General features: G+C 33.6%; 1 protein-coding gene across 9 annotated transcripts; it reads right to left on the reverse strand.

Moving 5' to 3' along the window:
• Window positions 1–1,225: 1,225 nt before the first annotated feature.
• On the reverse strand, window positions 1,226–15,430 carry LOC123551734 (uncharacterized). 9 transcript variants are annotated; one of them, XM_053536215.1, is made up of 10 exons: window positions 15,342–15,430; window positions 14,938–15,083; window positions 14,498–14,630; window positions 13,551–13,658; window positions 13,242–13,343; window positions 12,416–12,509; window positions 6,269–11,870; window positions 5,685–5,754; window positions 4,278–5,445; window positions 3,952–3,968 (listed from the first exon to the last, which is right to left on the reverse strand). In XM_053536215.1, exons 1-7 carry the CDS (start codon window positions 15,400–15,402, stop codon window positions 11,228–11,230), a joined length of 1,287 nt encoding a protein of 428 aa, XP_053392190.1. In that variant the 5' UTR covers window positions 15,403–15,430; the 3' UTR covers window positions 3,952–3,968; window positions 4,278–5,445; window positions 5,685–5,754; window positions 6,269–11,227. The 9 variants fall into 9 exon arrangements, with proteins under 9 accessions (XP_045196808.2, XP_045196807.2, XP_053392190.1 ...); XM_053536213.1 differs by having other exon boundaries at window positions 4,278–5,457; XM_053536214.1 differs by having other exon boundaries at window positions 4,278–4,983; window positions 5,309–5,754.
• Window positions 15,431–19,113: the final 3,683 nt, after the last annotated feature.

Genomic DNA, 19,113 nt, shown 5'->3' on the forward strand with positions numbered 1-19,113 from the left:
CGTCACTAAAATAAATTATGTGATACTGGATGGACTTGCATTTTCCATTACTGCTCATGAACAGACTCAATCAAACCGAGTCTGCAATTTTCACTCTTTGCCTTGTTCTCGGTGCTTCCGAGGGATCTACCTTCCAGATTTTATTTACTTCACAACAGCGGGTGTTAAGTGCAGTGTGGCGGCCGTAAAAAGTCGCCCCGACTTCATCTCAGTGTTGTTATATTTTCTGGTCCTTCGGGATCATTGATTTCAACTCATTTAGATTTGAAGATTGAATACTGCTTAAGCCGGTGCTTGGGGGCGTGAGCAGTGTTGCATTTTCCATTACTGCTCATGAACAGACTCAGTCAAACCGAGTCTGCAATTTTCACTGTTTGCCTTGTTCTCGGTGCTTCCGAGGGATCTACATTCCAGATTTTATTATTTGTGTTTTAGATAGAAAAAAAATAACTCCAATGTGGCGTTTACTGAAATGACATACAGTCCGAAAAATAAAGAAAGAAAAATTCGCCACAGAAACTGACCAATTAAAAGTCGTGTTTAGTGTAAATGCAGATCTTTCCGTATATATGGTTAAGCAATTAAAAATACAATTTAGATGCCATAAGTGAATTAATAGTTAACTAGTATTGTAAAGGCAGGCTGAGGAATGGGTACGTCATCTACGAATCAGAGACATATGTGTTCGATCAGGTATCACAAACTTCAGGTGCAGACGTACAGAAGATTTTCTAGCTGCACTACACTGAATATGTTAAGCTGGTTATATGTTTGTGAGTGTGAGTTCGGGTTTACGTCTTTTTAAACAATTTTTCAGTTATATAAACGACGGTGTCTACTTGTAGCAGTGATCACAATGCCCAACTTTATAGTGCTGCCTCACTGGAATATCACGCCGTAGACACGTGGCATGATACCCTACCAAAAAAAAAAAAGAAAAGAAAAATATCAAACAGGGAATGCCACGCACCAAAAACGCAGCCTCCTCAAAACGAAACCCCTAGTCACATTATACTGACACCGGGCTGACCAGTCCTAGCACTATACTCTTAATGCTGAGCGCCAAGTGAAGAAGCTACTTGTACCATTGTTTACGTCTTTGGTATGACGCGGCCGGGGACCGAACCCACGACCTCCCGCACTCGAAGCGGACGCTCTACCACTAGGCTACCGAGGCGGTCAACATGTTGTTTGTAAGGGCTTAAATTATGCAAAACAATAAGACTCAATTTTCAGAAAATTTACTGTAAAATTAACTAAACATTGACAATACATCTTCAAAGTCATTCTACAATAACCAAAGTTGGCATACAGAAAAGTCTTAAGAAAGTTCATTACAGGATTATATTAATGTACTCTTAAAGTCTTATGGTTTGAATACGGATAAAAAAAATGTAAACGCACCTTACCTTTAATAAATAAAACTTCAGTATCATTATCATTAATGACGTCAAAACTGACAAATTAAATTACCACATTTGAATAGAATTTTCTTAAAATTGTTCGTCCTGTCCTGTGATATAAACATAATATTGATCGGGCTGAAATTTCCCAGTAGTCACAGACCTAAAATCACTTTTTTGAACAGAATATGCATAAACCGACAAACGTAAAATCATGTATGCGCATTATTTTTAGCTTCGTGAAGAAAATATGTTTATTTTAACACAGGTAAAAAGTCATTAATTAAACGTAACCATGCTTAAAAAGACACTACACTTAAACAATTACATGCGAGGAAACAGTGTCAACGATTGATATGTGATTTTATTAAATTACGGCATATTCATTCTCTTTGTCAAGATAATTAGTCTTGCTGTTAAAATTCTTGTATTTAGCTTCCTGTATGTTTGATACAACTGTGTCAACATGTGAATATTTGCCTACATCTGAATGTTTAATGTGTCCTAATTTTACATCACAACGATCGTATTCATCGTTAGGAACAATTGTTTTATCCGTGTAGCTAGTGATTTTAGTCTCTGAATGGTTCGAGTTTTCAAGTTTGTCATACGTTATGTCAGCTTCTGCGATGTCAGCTTTAACTTTACCAATATGCGAGTACATACTGAGGGAATCAGTCTTGATTTTATTAACTGTGCTTCCCGACATGTTAGAGTAACAATTTTCCATAGTGGAATTTGCTTTAATATCCATATGATCGTATGTAAATTCTCGACGTGTCTCATTGACGTGTTGTAAACTAAGAACATTATAATCAGTGTCCATCACTACATTTTCAGAGTATATTTCATTGTATATTGCAGCTTCTGCATCATTAAGTTCATGTTCTGTGACTTGTGGTAGTGCTTCAAGTACACTTTTAGACGAAATGTTGTTTTGTGTTGATTTGTGGTCTGTCCCTGCTGAGTTTTCATGTAAATGTTGCACAAAATCGATAACTTCAGTGTCATCATTTTTATTCCGAAATCTTTAATAGATATAAACAAAAATTGATTACAAGACATTTTGAAATGAAGAACAGCTTTACATTTCACATTGCACAGTGTAACTGTGAATACACGTTGAATTGAACTGTCATAAAATCATATATACACCTAGCCCATGCTCTGACTAATTTAACGCCAGAAAGAACGACATTTCAATTTCAATAGATACTTCGAAGAAACAGAATATTAGCAAAATAATAAAATGATTGTGGTTTGTCCGTTCCGCACGCTGTAAATGCTATTAAAACAGAAACAGTTCGTAATACCTTGTGGAATAAGATCCTCCGAGATCGATTACCCTTTAAATAAAACTTGAATCAAATAGAAAATACGGATGCTATTATCGCCTACTTATGAACTTTTTGCGAGTACACAAAAGGTGTATACAATCAACAGTGAAAGCTTGAAATATGTGAACCATAAACCTGATAAAGTGTACGTTTATAGACATTATAGTTACCTCCGTTTCAAAAATACGGCAATAACCACAAGTCCAACAACAATGACAAATCCAGGTATTAAAATGTACACCGCCAATAATGATTTGTTGCTACCATCTAAAAATTCTGAGAAATAAAGTAAGTTATGTAATCAATGGATCATGTATTTTATCCATAATCACATCAAGAGTCAAAAGAAATAAATTTTATAACATTTATCATTCAGAAGAAATCTGACATATCTTGTAGACATATTAACATGTATTCTATGGTCAATAGCATTGAATTGAGGTAATGAAACATACTTAATTTGACAAAGCTATCCATGTTTTTACTGTTGTAATATTTACTTTATTATCAATTCTAACACAACCAGCAAATAACCTATATACATGTAGAGCAAAATCTATCTCGGGTTATTCTGCAATATACCACTCGCGTGCAATGACGTCATCCGATCCAGGTGCGTAGTACGGTCGTAAAAAGTAGTTACCACTTTTTTAAAAATTTTTGATACTAGTATGTCGTGTTAGAATCGAAATAATAAGTTCCCAAGTGTGATTTATCGTAGAATAACCCGAGTTTTTCGTTCTTATGCGAAACAATATATTACTCAGGCCTACGGCCTTCGTGATATATTCTTACGCATAAGAACTCAAATTCGGGTTACTCTACGATAAACCACGTTTGGGAACTTATTATGTCTTAAATGCGTAGAATAAAAAATGAACTTAAAAGCATACTGTCATAGTTAATTTGTCGCATGCGCCTTTGGGTGATACCTGTATGACAACTGAGTTTAACTGTGCAGGTACTAGTATCTTAACAGATGTTTGGCTCTTGGACATTAGAACTTTCTTTCAGTCAGACTGCGAATCTAGCAGACCTAGTTTTGCTTTGCTTTGCTTTCATACAATTAATTCTATTTAAAAATTTCATATTGATGGCTCAGCAGTAAGTGTTTTTTTACCAATTTCACAGTTATTTCCTGTCCATTGGTCAGTGCAATTACAACTGTAATTGTGTGCAGTGATGTCCGTACATCCGCCACCATGTTTACATGGGTTAGTGGCACACACTGTTATATAGAAAAAAACAAGGTAAAGTCACTTTCTCTTGACTTCGATATGATATTTATCATTTGATCAGACGTACTACGTAACCTGAAATGCAAACTGTTTTAAAGATTATGAAGAATTTTATATTTTATGATGAACATCTCACTTGAATCTATGAAAAATCAGCCATCTTTCAAAATGCAAACATCACACAACTGCTGCTTCCTATCTTTTACTGTTCTCTCATTATGGAATACGGGCCATTGTTAGCATATATATTTCCGTCACATGATTATAACAGTAATCTTAAGTAATTGTAATACACATACGCCATGTATCATATATAGAAATATGCCAATATCCTCCACAGTATTCTTCACTGCTTCCGGGACACGTTAGTTTGCATCCTTCACTGAGCATTTGTATCCTGATTTGATTGCCACAATAACATTCTACCATATACTGCAATGTATATCAGCAAATGGACATGTTTAAAAGAACTCTTTGCAGTCTAATTTGTTGGGCTTTAAAGTAATGCAAAAAAGTCTAAATAACATTAAATTTTGATCTGTATTACTGATATTTTGTTTCTTTCACATTTAGTAATATTCTATGTGACGAACTACGTTTGCCTGTTTTGCAAATCGAGGAGATCGAACAGATAATCGTACAATTATCGTGTTCATCATAATACAATAGAATAGTTGGTATCAATTTACAAGTAGTAAGGGAATGACCATCAGACAGACAATGATGATCTTGCAGGGAAAAGTTAATATAACGTGTGGCTCTAGATTCCAACACATAATCCATAAGTGAATAACCGAGCAAGCCCCTGCACCCTGATATTCTTACTGTTATTATGTCAGCCTTATTGTTCATCGTTGCTATTCCAAAAATGGAAAAAGGTAAGGGTAGATTTCTATGAAGGACACAGTACAACAAATACGGTCATATCCAGGCATCGCAAGAATCCTTACGTCGATTTGCGAAGGCGTGTAGATGGTTACGTAGGGTCGACGGCTCACATACTAGCTGTAACTCAAAGAGGAACACATGTGGTTTCCGTCGAGCAGAAAAGCTCGAATAATTGTCTTTGTCTTATATGTATGACTTATACCAAACTATATATTGCTGTAAATGTTGTATTTCAAACCGCAATTCGAACTATATCAATTTAGTCATTCATTACCTTTAGTGTTATAGTAGTTATAAGTGTTTGTTATATAACATATTTTGTACTTTACTAATGAATATTTTAATCAACTGTGTGAAGAAGTATTGTAATAAAATAAGCCATCCTCAGTAGTATAGACGGTTGTTCTTTCTAATAAATTGAAAAAATCATTTTCTCTCTTACCTCAGTTCCTGCATATCTGTATTTAGCAGACTTGCAAAACTCCTTACATTTATCTCCACTATTTGATGATTTAAAATTTTCCCTCTTTCCTTGCAGGACTCTTTTATGGTAATCTTTATAGCAACCAAGGTAACCTTCTGGAATGTGTGCTTCAAGGTTATAAATGAAACATTAATATAACTATAGGAATAATTTAAAAACAGCCCCCAAAGAAACATGTTTATTGAAAAAAATCTATACTCTTTACATCATAATGTACACATGTAGCAACAACATGAACACCATCTGTTCCTTCAGAGCCTAACTTCCAAGTAATGACAAATGTACTGTAACGATATTAAGGAAACTCTTTTCTGCAATAATTCATAAAACATACGAATTGCGTATACTCCGCACTTCCTGGTAGTCTTGACACATACCGACAGTGAAGCAGTTTGAGTGCCGTCCTGTATTGTTAAGGTAGGTGTAAATAATATATGCTCAATATTGTAATTACATACTATAGTTTAATTTTAACACTCATATACTCGAATATAGTAGGTTGTAATTGCCGAAGGTATATTGTGGTACATAATTTTCGTTTATTTTTTAGTTTAATCATATTTGTATACATACATACATACATACATGCATACATCACACACTCGTTATTTGTCCAATTTATCAGCAGTCGTACCTGTTATTTGTCCTTGCGACTGTTTATAACGTGCATAAGCTATTAAGTTTTCACATAGTTCGCACCTGATGTATTTCCGCAATTTCGTTTTAGCATTGTTTTAGAATTTTACCGAAATCATTGCCCAAGAAAATGAAAATAACCCCGAAAGGTAGTTAAAATTATGATGTATATTTCCTTGCATTGTAAAAGAAATTTTGCAATAAAAACCTAACAGAAAGAATGAAATTCTAATATTTTATAGATGATATTTATCAATTTTGCAAAACGTAAATTTTACGTACCTTGTACCGACAGATGTAAACAATGTGCTTGTAAATGTAACAGAAACAAAGAAAATAAAGACTTCATTTCAAATTTTCTGTTACTTCTTGTAAAACCAAAGTACTAATTAACTTTATTTCAGAATCAATATACAATGTTTATTTAAGCAGTTAACAGTCAAATCAGAAACAACAATTACAAGTGCTATACAATATTAACGCACGTCAGTCATATCAGGAAGTAAACATATTGTAGAAGTTCACGTTAAGTACAGACAAATTGAAAGATATATATAGCTGGCTGTTATATTTTGATGAACGTCCTCTATTACTATTCAGACAATACTAAGATAACATTTCAATTTGTTTACAGTTTGAAATAATACACGTACATGGTTTAAAGGGGTACTACAACATACACATTTTTATATATTGATGAAAAGAGCCAACCCATAAGTTGCTCCTTTTACGGCTTGTATTATCTTAAGTTATTGTTGCTGTTATCATAATATATATGTTCTTTGTCAACGCAGTCAAATACGCGTTTAAAAGTTAAGCTAGTTTAGGCCAAATTACGCAAATATAATGTCTTACTTTCGGCATAAATAATACTAAAATATTGAAATGGTGGATAATGCTTTATTAATTTTGTCTGTTTGTTTGTTTGTCTTAAGCAAAAGAGGCGTATTTGTCATAGATTAATTACACTTTTTGTAAATCAAATAATCAAAATTCAACGACGTAAGACTTACATCCTTTTTCATTTGCAGTCTGCTAATACAAAAGATGTATTGAAAGCGAGCACTCCATATTGGTACGGATTGGTTTGATACTCCCCTCCCCCTGCTCTGCTTCGCCTTTCCCTTAATGGTATTTTGGCTTTTGCAATGTCAGCGAGTACTTATGTTTACGGTTCCATGTGATGTTTTTGTGATAACCATTTCGTGTGTTAGGGATTCACCAAGTGCAGACTAATTTTATTCACACTGTCTTCTTATACACGAATATGGTAGGGCTGGTGCCAGTTAACTATTTTAAACTCCCTAGTGGTGTTTTTGCCACTAACTGTTACAAGTCGGTACCCTGATAAGTTTCTTCTTCATGCATGTTTTGTGTCTCGTTGCTATCATTGCATTCGTTTATGTTACTGTGTATGCAGGTAACGAAATTGCACACCCTGAAAATATTCAGTTTTATTGTCTCCATTAGTGTAATCTTTGTAACTAAGTTATGGACAAGATACCCTAGGGAAAATACATTCTCTTGGAGTCAAATGGTTCAGCTCATGTTCGAATATACGTGAAATTAAGAATTAATTGACATTCAATTTTGTCTGCCAGCGTCAGCCAAATATCAAGGGAAATATTAGAAAGGCGTTCCGAAAACGGGTCAAATAGAACCAAACTAGAAGACACATCTTAATTTACCATGTCTGCAGTCGTCTAAATAGAAACGGCTATTTCGGTCCGATTCCACGGGTCGGTATTACAACAGGATCATTGTTTAAGACTGAAGCTGTCGAGTACCAGGGAGAATTTTGTAATTTTGCTTTCTCAGCAATATGCATCTTGCAAACTAGGAACCAGCTAACCTATTGCCGTTAGCCCATAGAGACTCTTTAAAAATGAATGTTGTAAGCTATCGATGGTAAGAGTATGCCGCGGTATAAGCACTATCCTTTATGTTTCGACATGTGTCGCCCTACACCAAGTCATTGAAACTTATGTATATTTTAAAATCTAAGTCAGGCTAGATCTGTGAGGATAACAATTATCTAAAACAAAATTAAGATTCTTGTGACAAATGGGTATAATTGTTTTTATTTTAATTATTCTGATCCAGGATTTTCTTTTCTTTTATGACTGTCTCTATGTGTTGGGTGTAGGGGAGGGGCTCCATGGCCGAATGGTTAAGGTCGCAGGTGCCCGCTCGTTATGAAATAATGCATGGAGGTGCAGATGGGGTCTTCCTACATCATCAAAGCTGGAAAGTCGCCATATGACATATAATTGTCACGGTGCTACGTTAAACAAAAAAACAAAAAATATGTGTCATGGGTTATGCTATACAGTAGTATAATAAACGGGCTATTTTAGCTTTTACCAAACAGTTTAAAGATGTACTTGATGTTGTTCTCAGCCTGATAATATCAAACAAATATTTCCTGTTATCAGTGCTTGCTTACTGTTGTTATCGTATATTTCAATGTTTAATATACAAATTTTGTCAGATGTTAACAGCGTCTTACATTCTAATTAATAACATCAACTATGAACAGTGGGTTCAACAAGTTTAAAAGAGGGACATTACTTAAGTAGTTATCATATAGAAAATGACATATATGATTTCGTCTTTGCAGAGACTAATTAGAAGTGTTCATACTTATGTAGCATTCAGAGTTACATACGGTTATATATTTGTTTGTTTGTTGATTTCCTGAAATAAAAATACTTCATAACAGTTTGTTCTTATAGGTCAATTCTCAATGACAACACATTTCAACGCTTCAGATATTTGATTGAAGCAGATCACTTGTTATTTAAATTGATGCAAACATACAACCGGTTAAGTAAGTAATTGTAGAGTTGCACCTCCGTGTTTTCGTTGGAAGAACAGGCGTAAATGAAACTATTTAAGGACATCCTTAATAAGATTCTGTCAGAAAACTAATGCTTTAGGGTAAATGTATAGGCTGATGATACGAGGTCTTAAATAAACAGTAATTCCGACTGTACTGTGTGCCGTGTGTATAATATATAATTTTATTGATTTTATGCTGAAACTGAGTACTGTAAATCAGAATATCCATAATATATTAAATGTATCCCTTTAATTTTACTAACACGGATCATAAATTTGCATTATAAAAACATTAACCATTAAGGTTTTGTATAATATAACAGGAAATAAATACTGAACGAAAATTCAGAATTTCAGTTAATTTTACTAACACGGATCATAAATTTGCATTATAAAAACATAAACCATTAAGGTTTTGTATAATATAACAGAAAATAAATCTGAACGAAAATATCACAAATGAAAAAGAAAGAAAGGTGTAATTTGTTGTTTTAAGAGCATGCATTGCAAACTGTTTATTTAGGATAATATGATTTTAATAAAATACTGATTTCACTAAAATCTGATAGTACACATGTAATAAAATATATTGTATACGTAGTTTTTATGGCGTGGTTTTGCGATCATGTAAAATCTCCGGCACCGCCATTATGTTATGAACGTGAGCCTTCTAAGTTAATATTGTCATACTTGCAGGTTCAATCATTTTTTTTTACAATTTATGACTAATATCTTCAAACATACCATCCCACAAAGAAAAAAAAACACATCGTTTTTAATATCACGCAGAAAGTAGTACGAAGTTTCATCAATAAGCCTAAAAATATCCATAACACGTACTACTCGTATATTTTTCATCTGTAGTTACCTGCTCTATGTTCTACCACGTAATAAACACGTTTCAATTGTTTTGAACTTGTTTAATAAACTGACTAAATTAACAAAACTTTATTTCAAAATATAATTGTATTTATAAATCTTAATCAGTTACCATGCTCAATGTTATTTATAGATGTTCAAGTACGAATACATCCAATAACAGGAAACCATGGGGGAAAGGTGTTAAGACAACCAGCGAATGATCAAATGACAATGTATGGTAATTGCCAACATTCGGTACAATAGATGTGCAATCCTTATAGTTAACAAAAATGCGGTTTCTTTTCAATTTGCACAACAGTATACAATTGTTTTTGGGTTTAACTTTTTAAAACGACTACGAATACACAGTCAAAATACATTAAGAATGACTTCTATTACACGCAAATTTAAACACCGTCATCAGTAAACGCCAATTTCCGGGAAGTTGTCTGATATATCGTATACTATACTTGAAACTTCTAACACTCACTCAATATCTTTTACAATATATTTCATATTGCACAAGGTACATTTTTGTTTTCTGACACATTTAGAAAGATATGTTATGAAAATTAGAAAATCATCTAATGATATGATACCATTTTATTATTCTGCTACCTCAACCCAATTTTTAAAAAATCTCAAAATACACATAAATGTGTTGAATTTAGAAACTCAATTTAAGGCCAAAACTTCATAACAAAAATCAGATAACTTCCTTTTCCTGTCATATCTCGGTAACAAAGTTAAATTTGGTCTCATATTTGACCATATAGCCGCAAAAGTAAATATCTACACCCCTTGTATTCTTTTTCATGGTATTTACACGTTTTATGAAATACACCACTTGTGACTTGTTTAGAATGGGTAAAGGTCGTATTTAAATGAAAAATATATGTCCACATTAAGTGTTTGTTGAAATTTTAACATTTCATAAACAACATATTTTTCTTAATGCGCAGGAGGATAATTATGAAAGATATAGCCACAGTAGGATTAATTTCAACCATTGAAACTGAAATTGCTGACACAATAATGGAATATTGATATGTTAATGTACAGAACATCGGACCACGCTTTCACTTATATTCTTCAGTATAGGACCAATGGCATTCCGTGATGATATAAAACTTTCTCTTTAATTGATATTAAAACAAAACAAAATAACAACTGTCAATAAAATCAGAAAATTCGATCCCGCGGAAGCACCGAGAACAAGGCAAACAGTGAAAATTGCAGACTCGGTTTGATTGAGTCTGTTCATAAAATAGAAAAAGTGGAAACTCCACAGGTCGCTCAACACAACAAAAACGAAAATGTTGCAGGCTCGGTTTGATTGAGCCTGTTCATGGACGGTAGTTAAAATGCATGCTACTGTCCACGCCCTCTAGCCCCGGGTTGAGCAGAACTCAACATTTACACATGCTAAAAGTACAAAAAACAATTTAGAGACATCCGCAGATTTGTTCATACGGCGGTGCACATGGAACCTTCAATGCTACACTAGCATAAGCCTCATTTGTCGGAAATGTTGTGAAATTAGCTGATTTTCTCCAACACAAAATAATCATGTCTTATCTCTCCATCGCTTGTTTCTACAATGGCTAGCTCATGCGTATTTCCAGACAAGTCACTTGAGGAATGCTCTTTGTTTTTCTCTGGCGACTTATAGTTAATATGTGAATAATCGTCCGCATCGATTTCCGTTTTTTGTGCTCTGGCATCTAAATGACTATAGTCGGTATCACAATCTGACTCGTCTTGAAACCTTTTCATTCCGTTTGATGTGTTTACTTGTAACCGATTATATGTGTCAATGTCCTCAGTTGTTTCTGTTGGGGAGTTTTCATTGTCTAAATGTGAATATGTAATGTCAGAAATCCAACTAATGTTGTTCTGATTTGCTTTAAGATGCGAATACGTGTTGTCAAAGTATGGCAATGTTTGTATTGTAAGATGATTGTACTTATTTTGTTTATTGTCACATCCGTCAGGTTCTATGTCAACATATCCACTGTTGAAGTAAGTGGACGTGCGCGAGGTCGAACAATATGAATATGGTGTAGATTTTACTTTATAATCGTTGCAAGATGCGTTTCCTACTTCTCTGTGCTTAGGTTGTTTATTTGTTGTTGCTAACTCACTGGAGACTCCATTTCGAACGTTCTTAGCAGCCCTTCGTCTGTAATAGAATTGCTACATTACCGAAAGCCTTAAACTTAGATGTATCTCTAGCCATTATGAAAAATATCCAGTCATTGCATGTCGTTTGCTTTATTATCATATATTTATGATGTATTTGTGTCACAGTAGTGCTAAGATTCTGTCAAGATATATTTAAAATACTGGTAATTTACAGACCATGATCAAATTAGTGACAGATGTCAGTAGTTATGACATTGCGCAAGTATCAGCATATCAACATGTATATACCATCTCAACACCCTAGTGACAGAGCCTCCGATATGAATGCTCGATCTACGTTCAGGTCATACTATGGTACCAGTAACGCTCTTGTTTGGCGTTCAGAATTAAAAGGAAAACTGACTCCGCTTCTCTCTCTCTCTCTCTCTCTCATACCCTCATGGTGGCGGATAAAATCAGGAATGAGGTGCCGAGAAAAGTTAATATTAGTTGTAGAACTTCATTCACAATCAACCTAAAACAAATTAGTATAATGTATAAAACATGAATTTTTAAAAAGTATAATAAACATTATTCACTTACCTCTTTATGCAGACTACTGCCACGGTAATAGCTATCAGGACTACTAAAGCTACTGGGACCAACACATATTCAGCAATATTTGATTCAGATTTATCTGTAAAAGAAATTGAGGTTAACTGTTGTATTATCATGGTGCATAAAATTTTATTGACATATGTTAGTAAAAATGCAAGAAAAATATATACAAAAATCCGAAACTACAATTTTCACGAAGAAATGCTGAAGGCAAACACGTTCTGTTGGTTACTGTGGTTACTGACTTAAAAAGCAACAATTGCAAGGACAAACATCCTTTTCCAACTACAGAAAGAATTTAAATTAACTTTAAATGTTTTGACCGGTCTAGATCATTTTCACGACATATATACTAATTATAATATGTGTTATGTCTTAAGCATCAACATATTTAGTACGTAGTATCAACAAATTAACATTGATCGTTATTTTATGGTAGTGGACCCGTAATGACATCGGAAATTTACTTTCGGTTACATTTTCCCCTTTTTTGACACTCGCCGGTATGAACGGAAAGTCAAATACTCGAGTTATCGTCAAAACAATGCTGAAACGCCATACAATAAAATATAATCACGTGGATATTACTGATTTCCGTTATGAATTCACGACCTTAAATTATTATATGATGGTACTTTTTGGTCCATTAAATCTTTTAACCAGAATAGCCTGCTTTCTCGATCATTCTAAGTTTATCGCTCTAAATTAAACATTCTTTATGTTATACTAGATATCTCGTGGTAGGAAATGTTGGGTAGTCATGCAAAATTAACTTGTTGTTTACAATAAGAAGGACACTCAGAATACATACCTGTCGTTTTAATGTTTGGGAAATGTGTTGTTATTTTTATGCGTGTCGATAATTGAGTTTTATCTGACAACGATGATGTTTCCAATGTTGTTGTTTCTGTCTCTAATATACAAGTATAAATATGTACATGAAATATCGCACAAAACAAGTTCAAAAAATTTTTTTTTCTGGAGTGGTAAAACGTAAATGAATAAGACCGATCGTGTTATCATTCCATATAATACCATGTATGAATACAGGTATATAGCTGCTCGTTTAAAGGTATAGAAATATGGTTTGCTCTATACAATTGTCTAAATAAAAGCCTACCTTTGTCACAATTTTTCCCTGTCCATTCCCCAAAGCAGATACAGTTATAGCTGCGTGCATCAATGTCTTCACATGTGGCACCATTCTTACAAGGTGAAGTAGCACAATCTATCGATGAACAAACAGGACACATGTGCAATATATCGGCAAATTTAACACGTTTGTAAATACATGTACACTATTTATTGCTTAACGTTATTAAACTACCTGTAATGTATTATATTGTTTTGATGATCTGTAGTAACCAGACAAAGACAAGGATAAATATTAGAAAATAAGCCACTTTTCAAGAACGTTCCCCTTAAACACCAACCAATATACTTGTGTAAATATTATTTAGTAGAAAATTTAACTGTTCACACAATGACTTTGCAGAAAGCTAGGCAATAAATTTTGAACAAACACCACTAAGAGCCGAACAGACAAAAATTAAAGCATCCCAGTACTATTGTACTTTACGAACTTACTATCAGAGTCATCCATCTGCTCCGTCAGCACAATAAAGAGGAAAGCGTAGCGTTCACCTGTAAAGTGCTGAACACGAAATAAACTTGTCTGATAGTATGTTGATTGGTTGCGAACTAATCTTCAAAAGGTTCAGTAACAATATCTCCAAATAAATTAATTTTCGACCAAGAAGGTAAATTCATGTCAATCATTTTTATTGAATGTGCATTGGTAAAGTTAATTGAAGTCTTCATCATGACTACTAATTAATTCAAAATTATATACACGGGCTACATTCCCATCTAAATGGGGGACTTTCACAATACCAACGTTAAAGTCCCTTTTCATCATGCTAATACTTTGTACGTATAGCGTCATTAAATATCACGAAATGATGCAGTGGTATCTGAGTTGTTAGTTGGATTAGGGATGAATAGAATCGGCTATCTGAGCACAAATTAGATTGTCCATATTTAGAATATCATCTAAAATCTACATACACCATGTGTCGTACACAGAAATTGTCGAACGCCCTCCGCATATTTCTTCGTGATTCCCTGGACATTTGTGATTGCAGATATATAATAGTTCTTGAACGGGTATGGTATGTCCACAGTAACATTCATCTTCTTTCTGGAAATAGTGCGCAGATTCGTTAGCAGTTATTATAAATTTTGATCTAACCATATTTTATTGCCTTTATATGTACATACATTTGTATATACAAATAGATGCACACATTCAAGTAGAGGTGTTGCACATTTCATTACATCTTATGAACAGACTCAATCAAGCCGAGTCTGCTATTATTCTGCTTGGTTGCATTCTATGCTTCCAAAGGATCTTTGTACAGATTTTATAATCTACTATAATTCCATCAAACCCTTCAAATAATAAACATCAGAGATTATATAAGAACAACATAACACAATGTCATTACCTTTGTCCCTGCGTATCTATATCTATATGACATGCAGTAACGTTTGCACTCATCTCCACTATTAGTTTTGGATTCTCGGTGTTTTCCTTTTAGAATTCTGTCTTTCTTGTCCTTAAAACATCCAACATAACCGTCCGGTCTATAAGCTGTAATATAAAAGAATATATAATTTACGCACTTCATAAAATAGTTTTTTCTCATCACAAAGCTTGCATAAATAAAAATATATTTTAAAAAGAACATTCATATACTGGCAGGGGTTACAAAATACACAAAACAGCGTTTTAGAAGTAGAATATGGTATAACTTATCAATGTTTATTCCAAATAATCAGTAACAGAAAAATGGACACCCGTTATCTTATTATCTTATTAGTAGATTATTTCATGTAAATGTAAACATACCTCTCAAAAGCGATGAATACAGAGTCATCAAAAGAACAACTGTTAACGACATGGCATGCATTATTCTACATTTCGTACAAAATGCTTGACACAATGCATAATTCATTATGAGGTTATTGAAATTTTAATATTAAGTAAACAAACTTCAATGCGGATGTAAGCGGTTTTATCTTGAAGCACTTCGATCTTATCATTACAAAGTCGGACACTACACCGACAATCCAATCATTGTTTTATTCAAATAAAAGATGGTTTAAAACACAGAAATTGATATTCAAACATTATTGCAACAACGAAATACTTCTCCATACATGGACTTTAGTGTATCTGTAATACTAAATTCTTTCTTAACAACAATCTTACAAATACCTGTTTGATTATTTTAATGATTACAAAGAATTACATTTAAGATATCTTATCTTTAAAACATTAAAAGAAAATGATTTGAAAATGAGGTCACACCAACAGGTGGATGCATGACATGAAAGAATTTACACCCCAAGCGAGGTTTCGAACCCAAGGCCGTAAGAGCCGAGTGATTCGAAATCAACGACCTAAACCCTTCGGTCACGGACCCGCCTTTGTTGAAAGAGAGGCGTAAACCCAATATATATACTTCTGCACGTTTTGACGAAAAAAATTCTACAAGGTGGAATTTGATAAAACCCTGATTTGCTTGATGTTTTGTTAGACTAAATTGAAAAATGGTCTCACACAAGTTTTCATAATTGGAATCTATTTCGATGACACTTACGCAAATATATATTTTTCCACAATGTAGGTTTGACTGAAACTTCCAACAGTAGTAAATACTCATATGGGCTAAATTATAGTGAAATTAAATTTATAGGCCAGTGTTTGTTTTTAGATATTTCCCCATGACACAGCTGTCTAAAGACATGTTCTGCATGTGTACATGGTTGGAGGGGCACATTTCGATAATGCATATAAAATTATGTATAAGCAAGGTAAGAGGGAGGTAATTAGAATTGATAGATTTAATAGTACTTTTAACTATATTTGTATGTTAATCATTGATCAAAGCCCTGGCGGATGCTCAAGAAAACAATTATCTGAAAGGAAAATAGAAAAAAGAACTTTTAACAAGATTGTGGCAACCTAAAAATAACTACAATAACTACATCTGCCTTTAGCGTTATTTCGAAAGGCACGGGATAGGAATTTCTCCCTTATTTATATGGTATGATAAAGATTTGCTCATATATACCCTATAACTAAATGTCAGGCTAACGAATTTGTTTCGTTATATATGCATTACATCTCTTTGTGAACAAGGATCTCCTAAATATCGTATATTAAAGTGATAGCAATTTTATCGGGATATATACAAGTTTCTTTATAAAATCAGTGGTGGTGCACTATGGCATGTCAAACGTTACTAAATTATATAATCTATTTTATTATTACTGATTTCTGTTATTGTTATTCAATGTCGTGTCATTCATATTCTAAATTTTGCTATTTTTATTGTATATGTGGTTATTCTTATTGCATGTTCGATATTCATATTGTAGAAGTCATTATTGTTATTCTGTGTCGGTGCGACGTTAAATCCAATAAAAAATATTCTGCATTTCGTTACTGTTATTATATTTTTGATATTTTTATTCAATGTCGTGAATGACAATAATGACTTTTACTATAAGAATATCGAACATACAGTAAGAATAACGACATATACAATAACAATGGTAAGACTTAGAATATGAATGACACAACATTGAATTACAATATCAAAGATACAATAACAATAACGAAATATAGATCGGAATAACAATATTTTTTCGGCAAATTGTGGAGAGGGCGTTGTCAAGCCACCAGAAGATGATAGCTGGTCTTGAGATTTGGTACCTCTCTACACCCCCAGCAACAAAGGGAGGAGTAGGGTTAAGTAGCCGCCTCGCAGCACACTGACCGGTAAAGTATATAGGTTCATAAATGTATGTTTTCTATTTAGAAATTAAAGAATTGATAGTTTATATGGCTGAAATGGGGTTGAACGGGTTTAAATTATAAAGACGGTTTTGCACTTTTGCTTTACAGTATAAAAATGTGCAGTTTTCGTTTAGTTTGAAAAATAGTATTAAAATAAATGCATGATTTGCTGGTTTTAAAGCTAGAAAATTTGTTACCAACTTTGAATGTAGTTACGTGGCAATGCAGAAGAAAACAAATCCTAAAATGTGAATTTATGTAGTTGTCCGCCTTTCTTTCCTGGATTTACTTTGATTATAGGATACATAATTTATTTATGTTTGGGCGTAGCGAATTAGGAAATAACTACCATTTAATCAAAGAGTTGAATTATAAAGAGTGTGACTCAACGCAGACCTGGAGCGCCTGTATAGATTACAGATTCCGGTATATACCGGATTCAAGCAGTTTGAAAAAAAGTATCTTAAATGTATAACCATGGTGATACTAACCCTGACCTTTGGTTAGTATATTATACATATTATACACCAAACGCGTACGGACATACAATAGTTTGCGTATTCCAATTGATAATTACTTCCGGACAGGCAAGGAAGACCGCTCCAGATCTGCAATGAGCACCATCGAATTATAAATATTCAAATATCGGAAAATATATTAGGGTTTTTTATAACAGCAAGCGCCTCATGTGATGCAGAGCTAGCAAAATCCAATCGAGTCGAATACAACATTTTAGATCAAGGTACTGTTTTAATGACCATTTTGTTATATACATATACCTATTTATAGTGTTGCAGATAAATAAGACTTAAATCTCGTATGAAACGACGTCGAGATGCCATCATTACATCCTTTCCGACTGATTTTTCGTATCCGATGAGAGTTCAATAGAGGGTTCTGTATTCCTTAAAATATTGTATTTGAGACAGAAAATTTATAGATATATAATGTATACCAAAACAATAGCTAAAGCATCTTAAAAATGTCAAGATATAATTGTTGTTGTGATTATATCTAATTATTGTTTCCTGTTATGAGTATCGTGCTTGCTTACTGTTGTCGTCCTTTATATTGATGTCTACACATCTTTATCAGATATAAACAACTTGTGATAATACTGCACTAATTAATAAAAACTATAAAAAGATATGTTAGAAGCATAGGGCGCAAGTAAGAATTTTTTTATAGGAGTCTCGGTTTGATTGAGTCTGTTCATGAGAGGCAATGTAATACCCCTTAGTACCGTCTTAAGCAGAAGTCTAGGGGCCTCCGTGGCCCAGTGGTTAAGGTCGCTGACTTGACATTCACTTGCCCTTCACCTATGTGGGTTCGAGCCTCACTTGGGACGATGAATTACATAAGGTCGATTGTTCTACCAAGGTGCTCGCTCGTGATGAAATAATGCACAGAGGGTCAGCTGGGGTCTTCCTCCACCATCAGAGCTGGAAAGTCGCCATATGGCCTATAACTGTGTCGGTGCGACGTTAAACCCAACAAAAAATAAATAAGCAGACGTCTATTATTATAGTAAAATTAAATATTCTCAGTGATCCTGAACGACCAGAAATATAGCCGCCATACAGTACTTACAAAAGTAAAGAATAATGTTTTTATAGTAAATAAAATCTATAAGAAAATAATTTGCCTGCATAAAACGCAACTAAGCAAACTAAAAGCAGACTCGACAACTATGAGCAGTGATGTCAGCAAGATTAAAAATCTGACAAAATAATTGCTTCACTTAAAGGACTCATATAGGCGGTCATATTTGTGTACTATTTATCATGCAAGTTTGATCTTATACCGAAATTGAATG

The sequence above is a fragment of the Mercenaria mercenaria genome, unplaced genomic scaffold (genome assembly GCF_021730395.1).
Source record: "Mercenaria mercenaria strain notata unplaced genomic scaffold, MADL_Memer_1 contig_839, whole genome shotgun sequence".
NCBI lineage: Eukaryota > Metazoa > Mollusca > Bivalvia > Venerida > Veneridae > Mercenaria > Mercenaria mercenaria.

Excerpts from the sequence above, each read along its gene's own strand:
- LOC123551734 (XM_053536215.1), bottom strand. The coding sequence starts at position 15,402 with ATGCATGCCATGTCGTTAACAGTTGTTCTTTTGATGACTCTGTATTCA. Across the intron at positions 14,631-14,937 it reads ATAGATACGCAGGGACAAAG|AAAGAAGATGAATGTTACTG; the intron begins GTAATGACATTG and ends CACTATTTCCAG. Across the intron at positions 13,344-13,550 it reads AGGGAAAAATTGTGACAAAG|AGACAGAAACAACAACATTG; the intron begins GTAGGCTTTTAT and ends CTTGTATATTAG.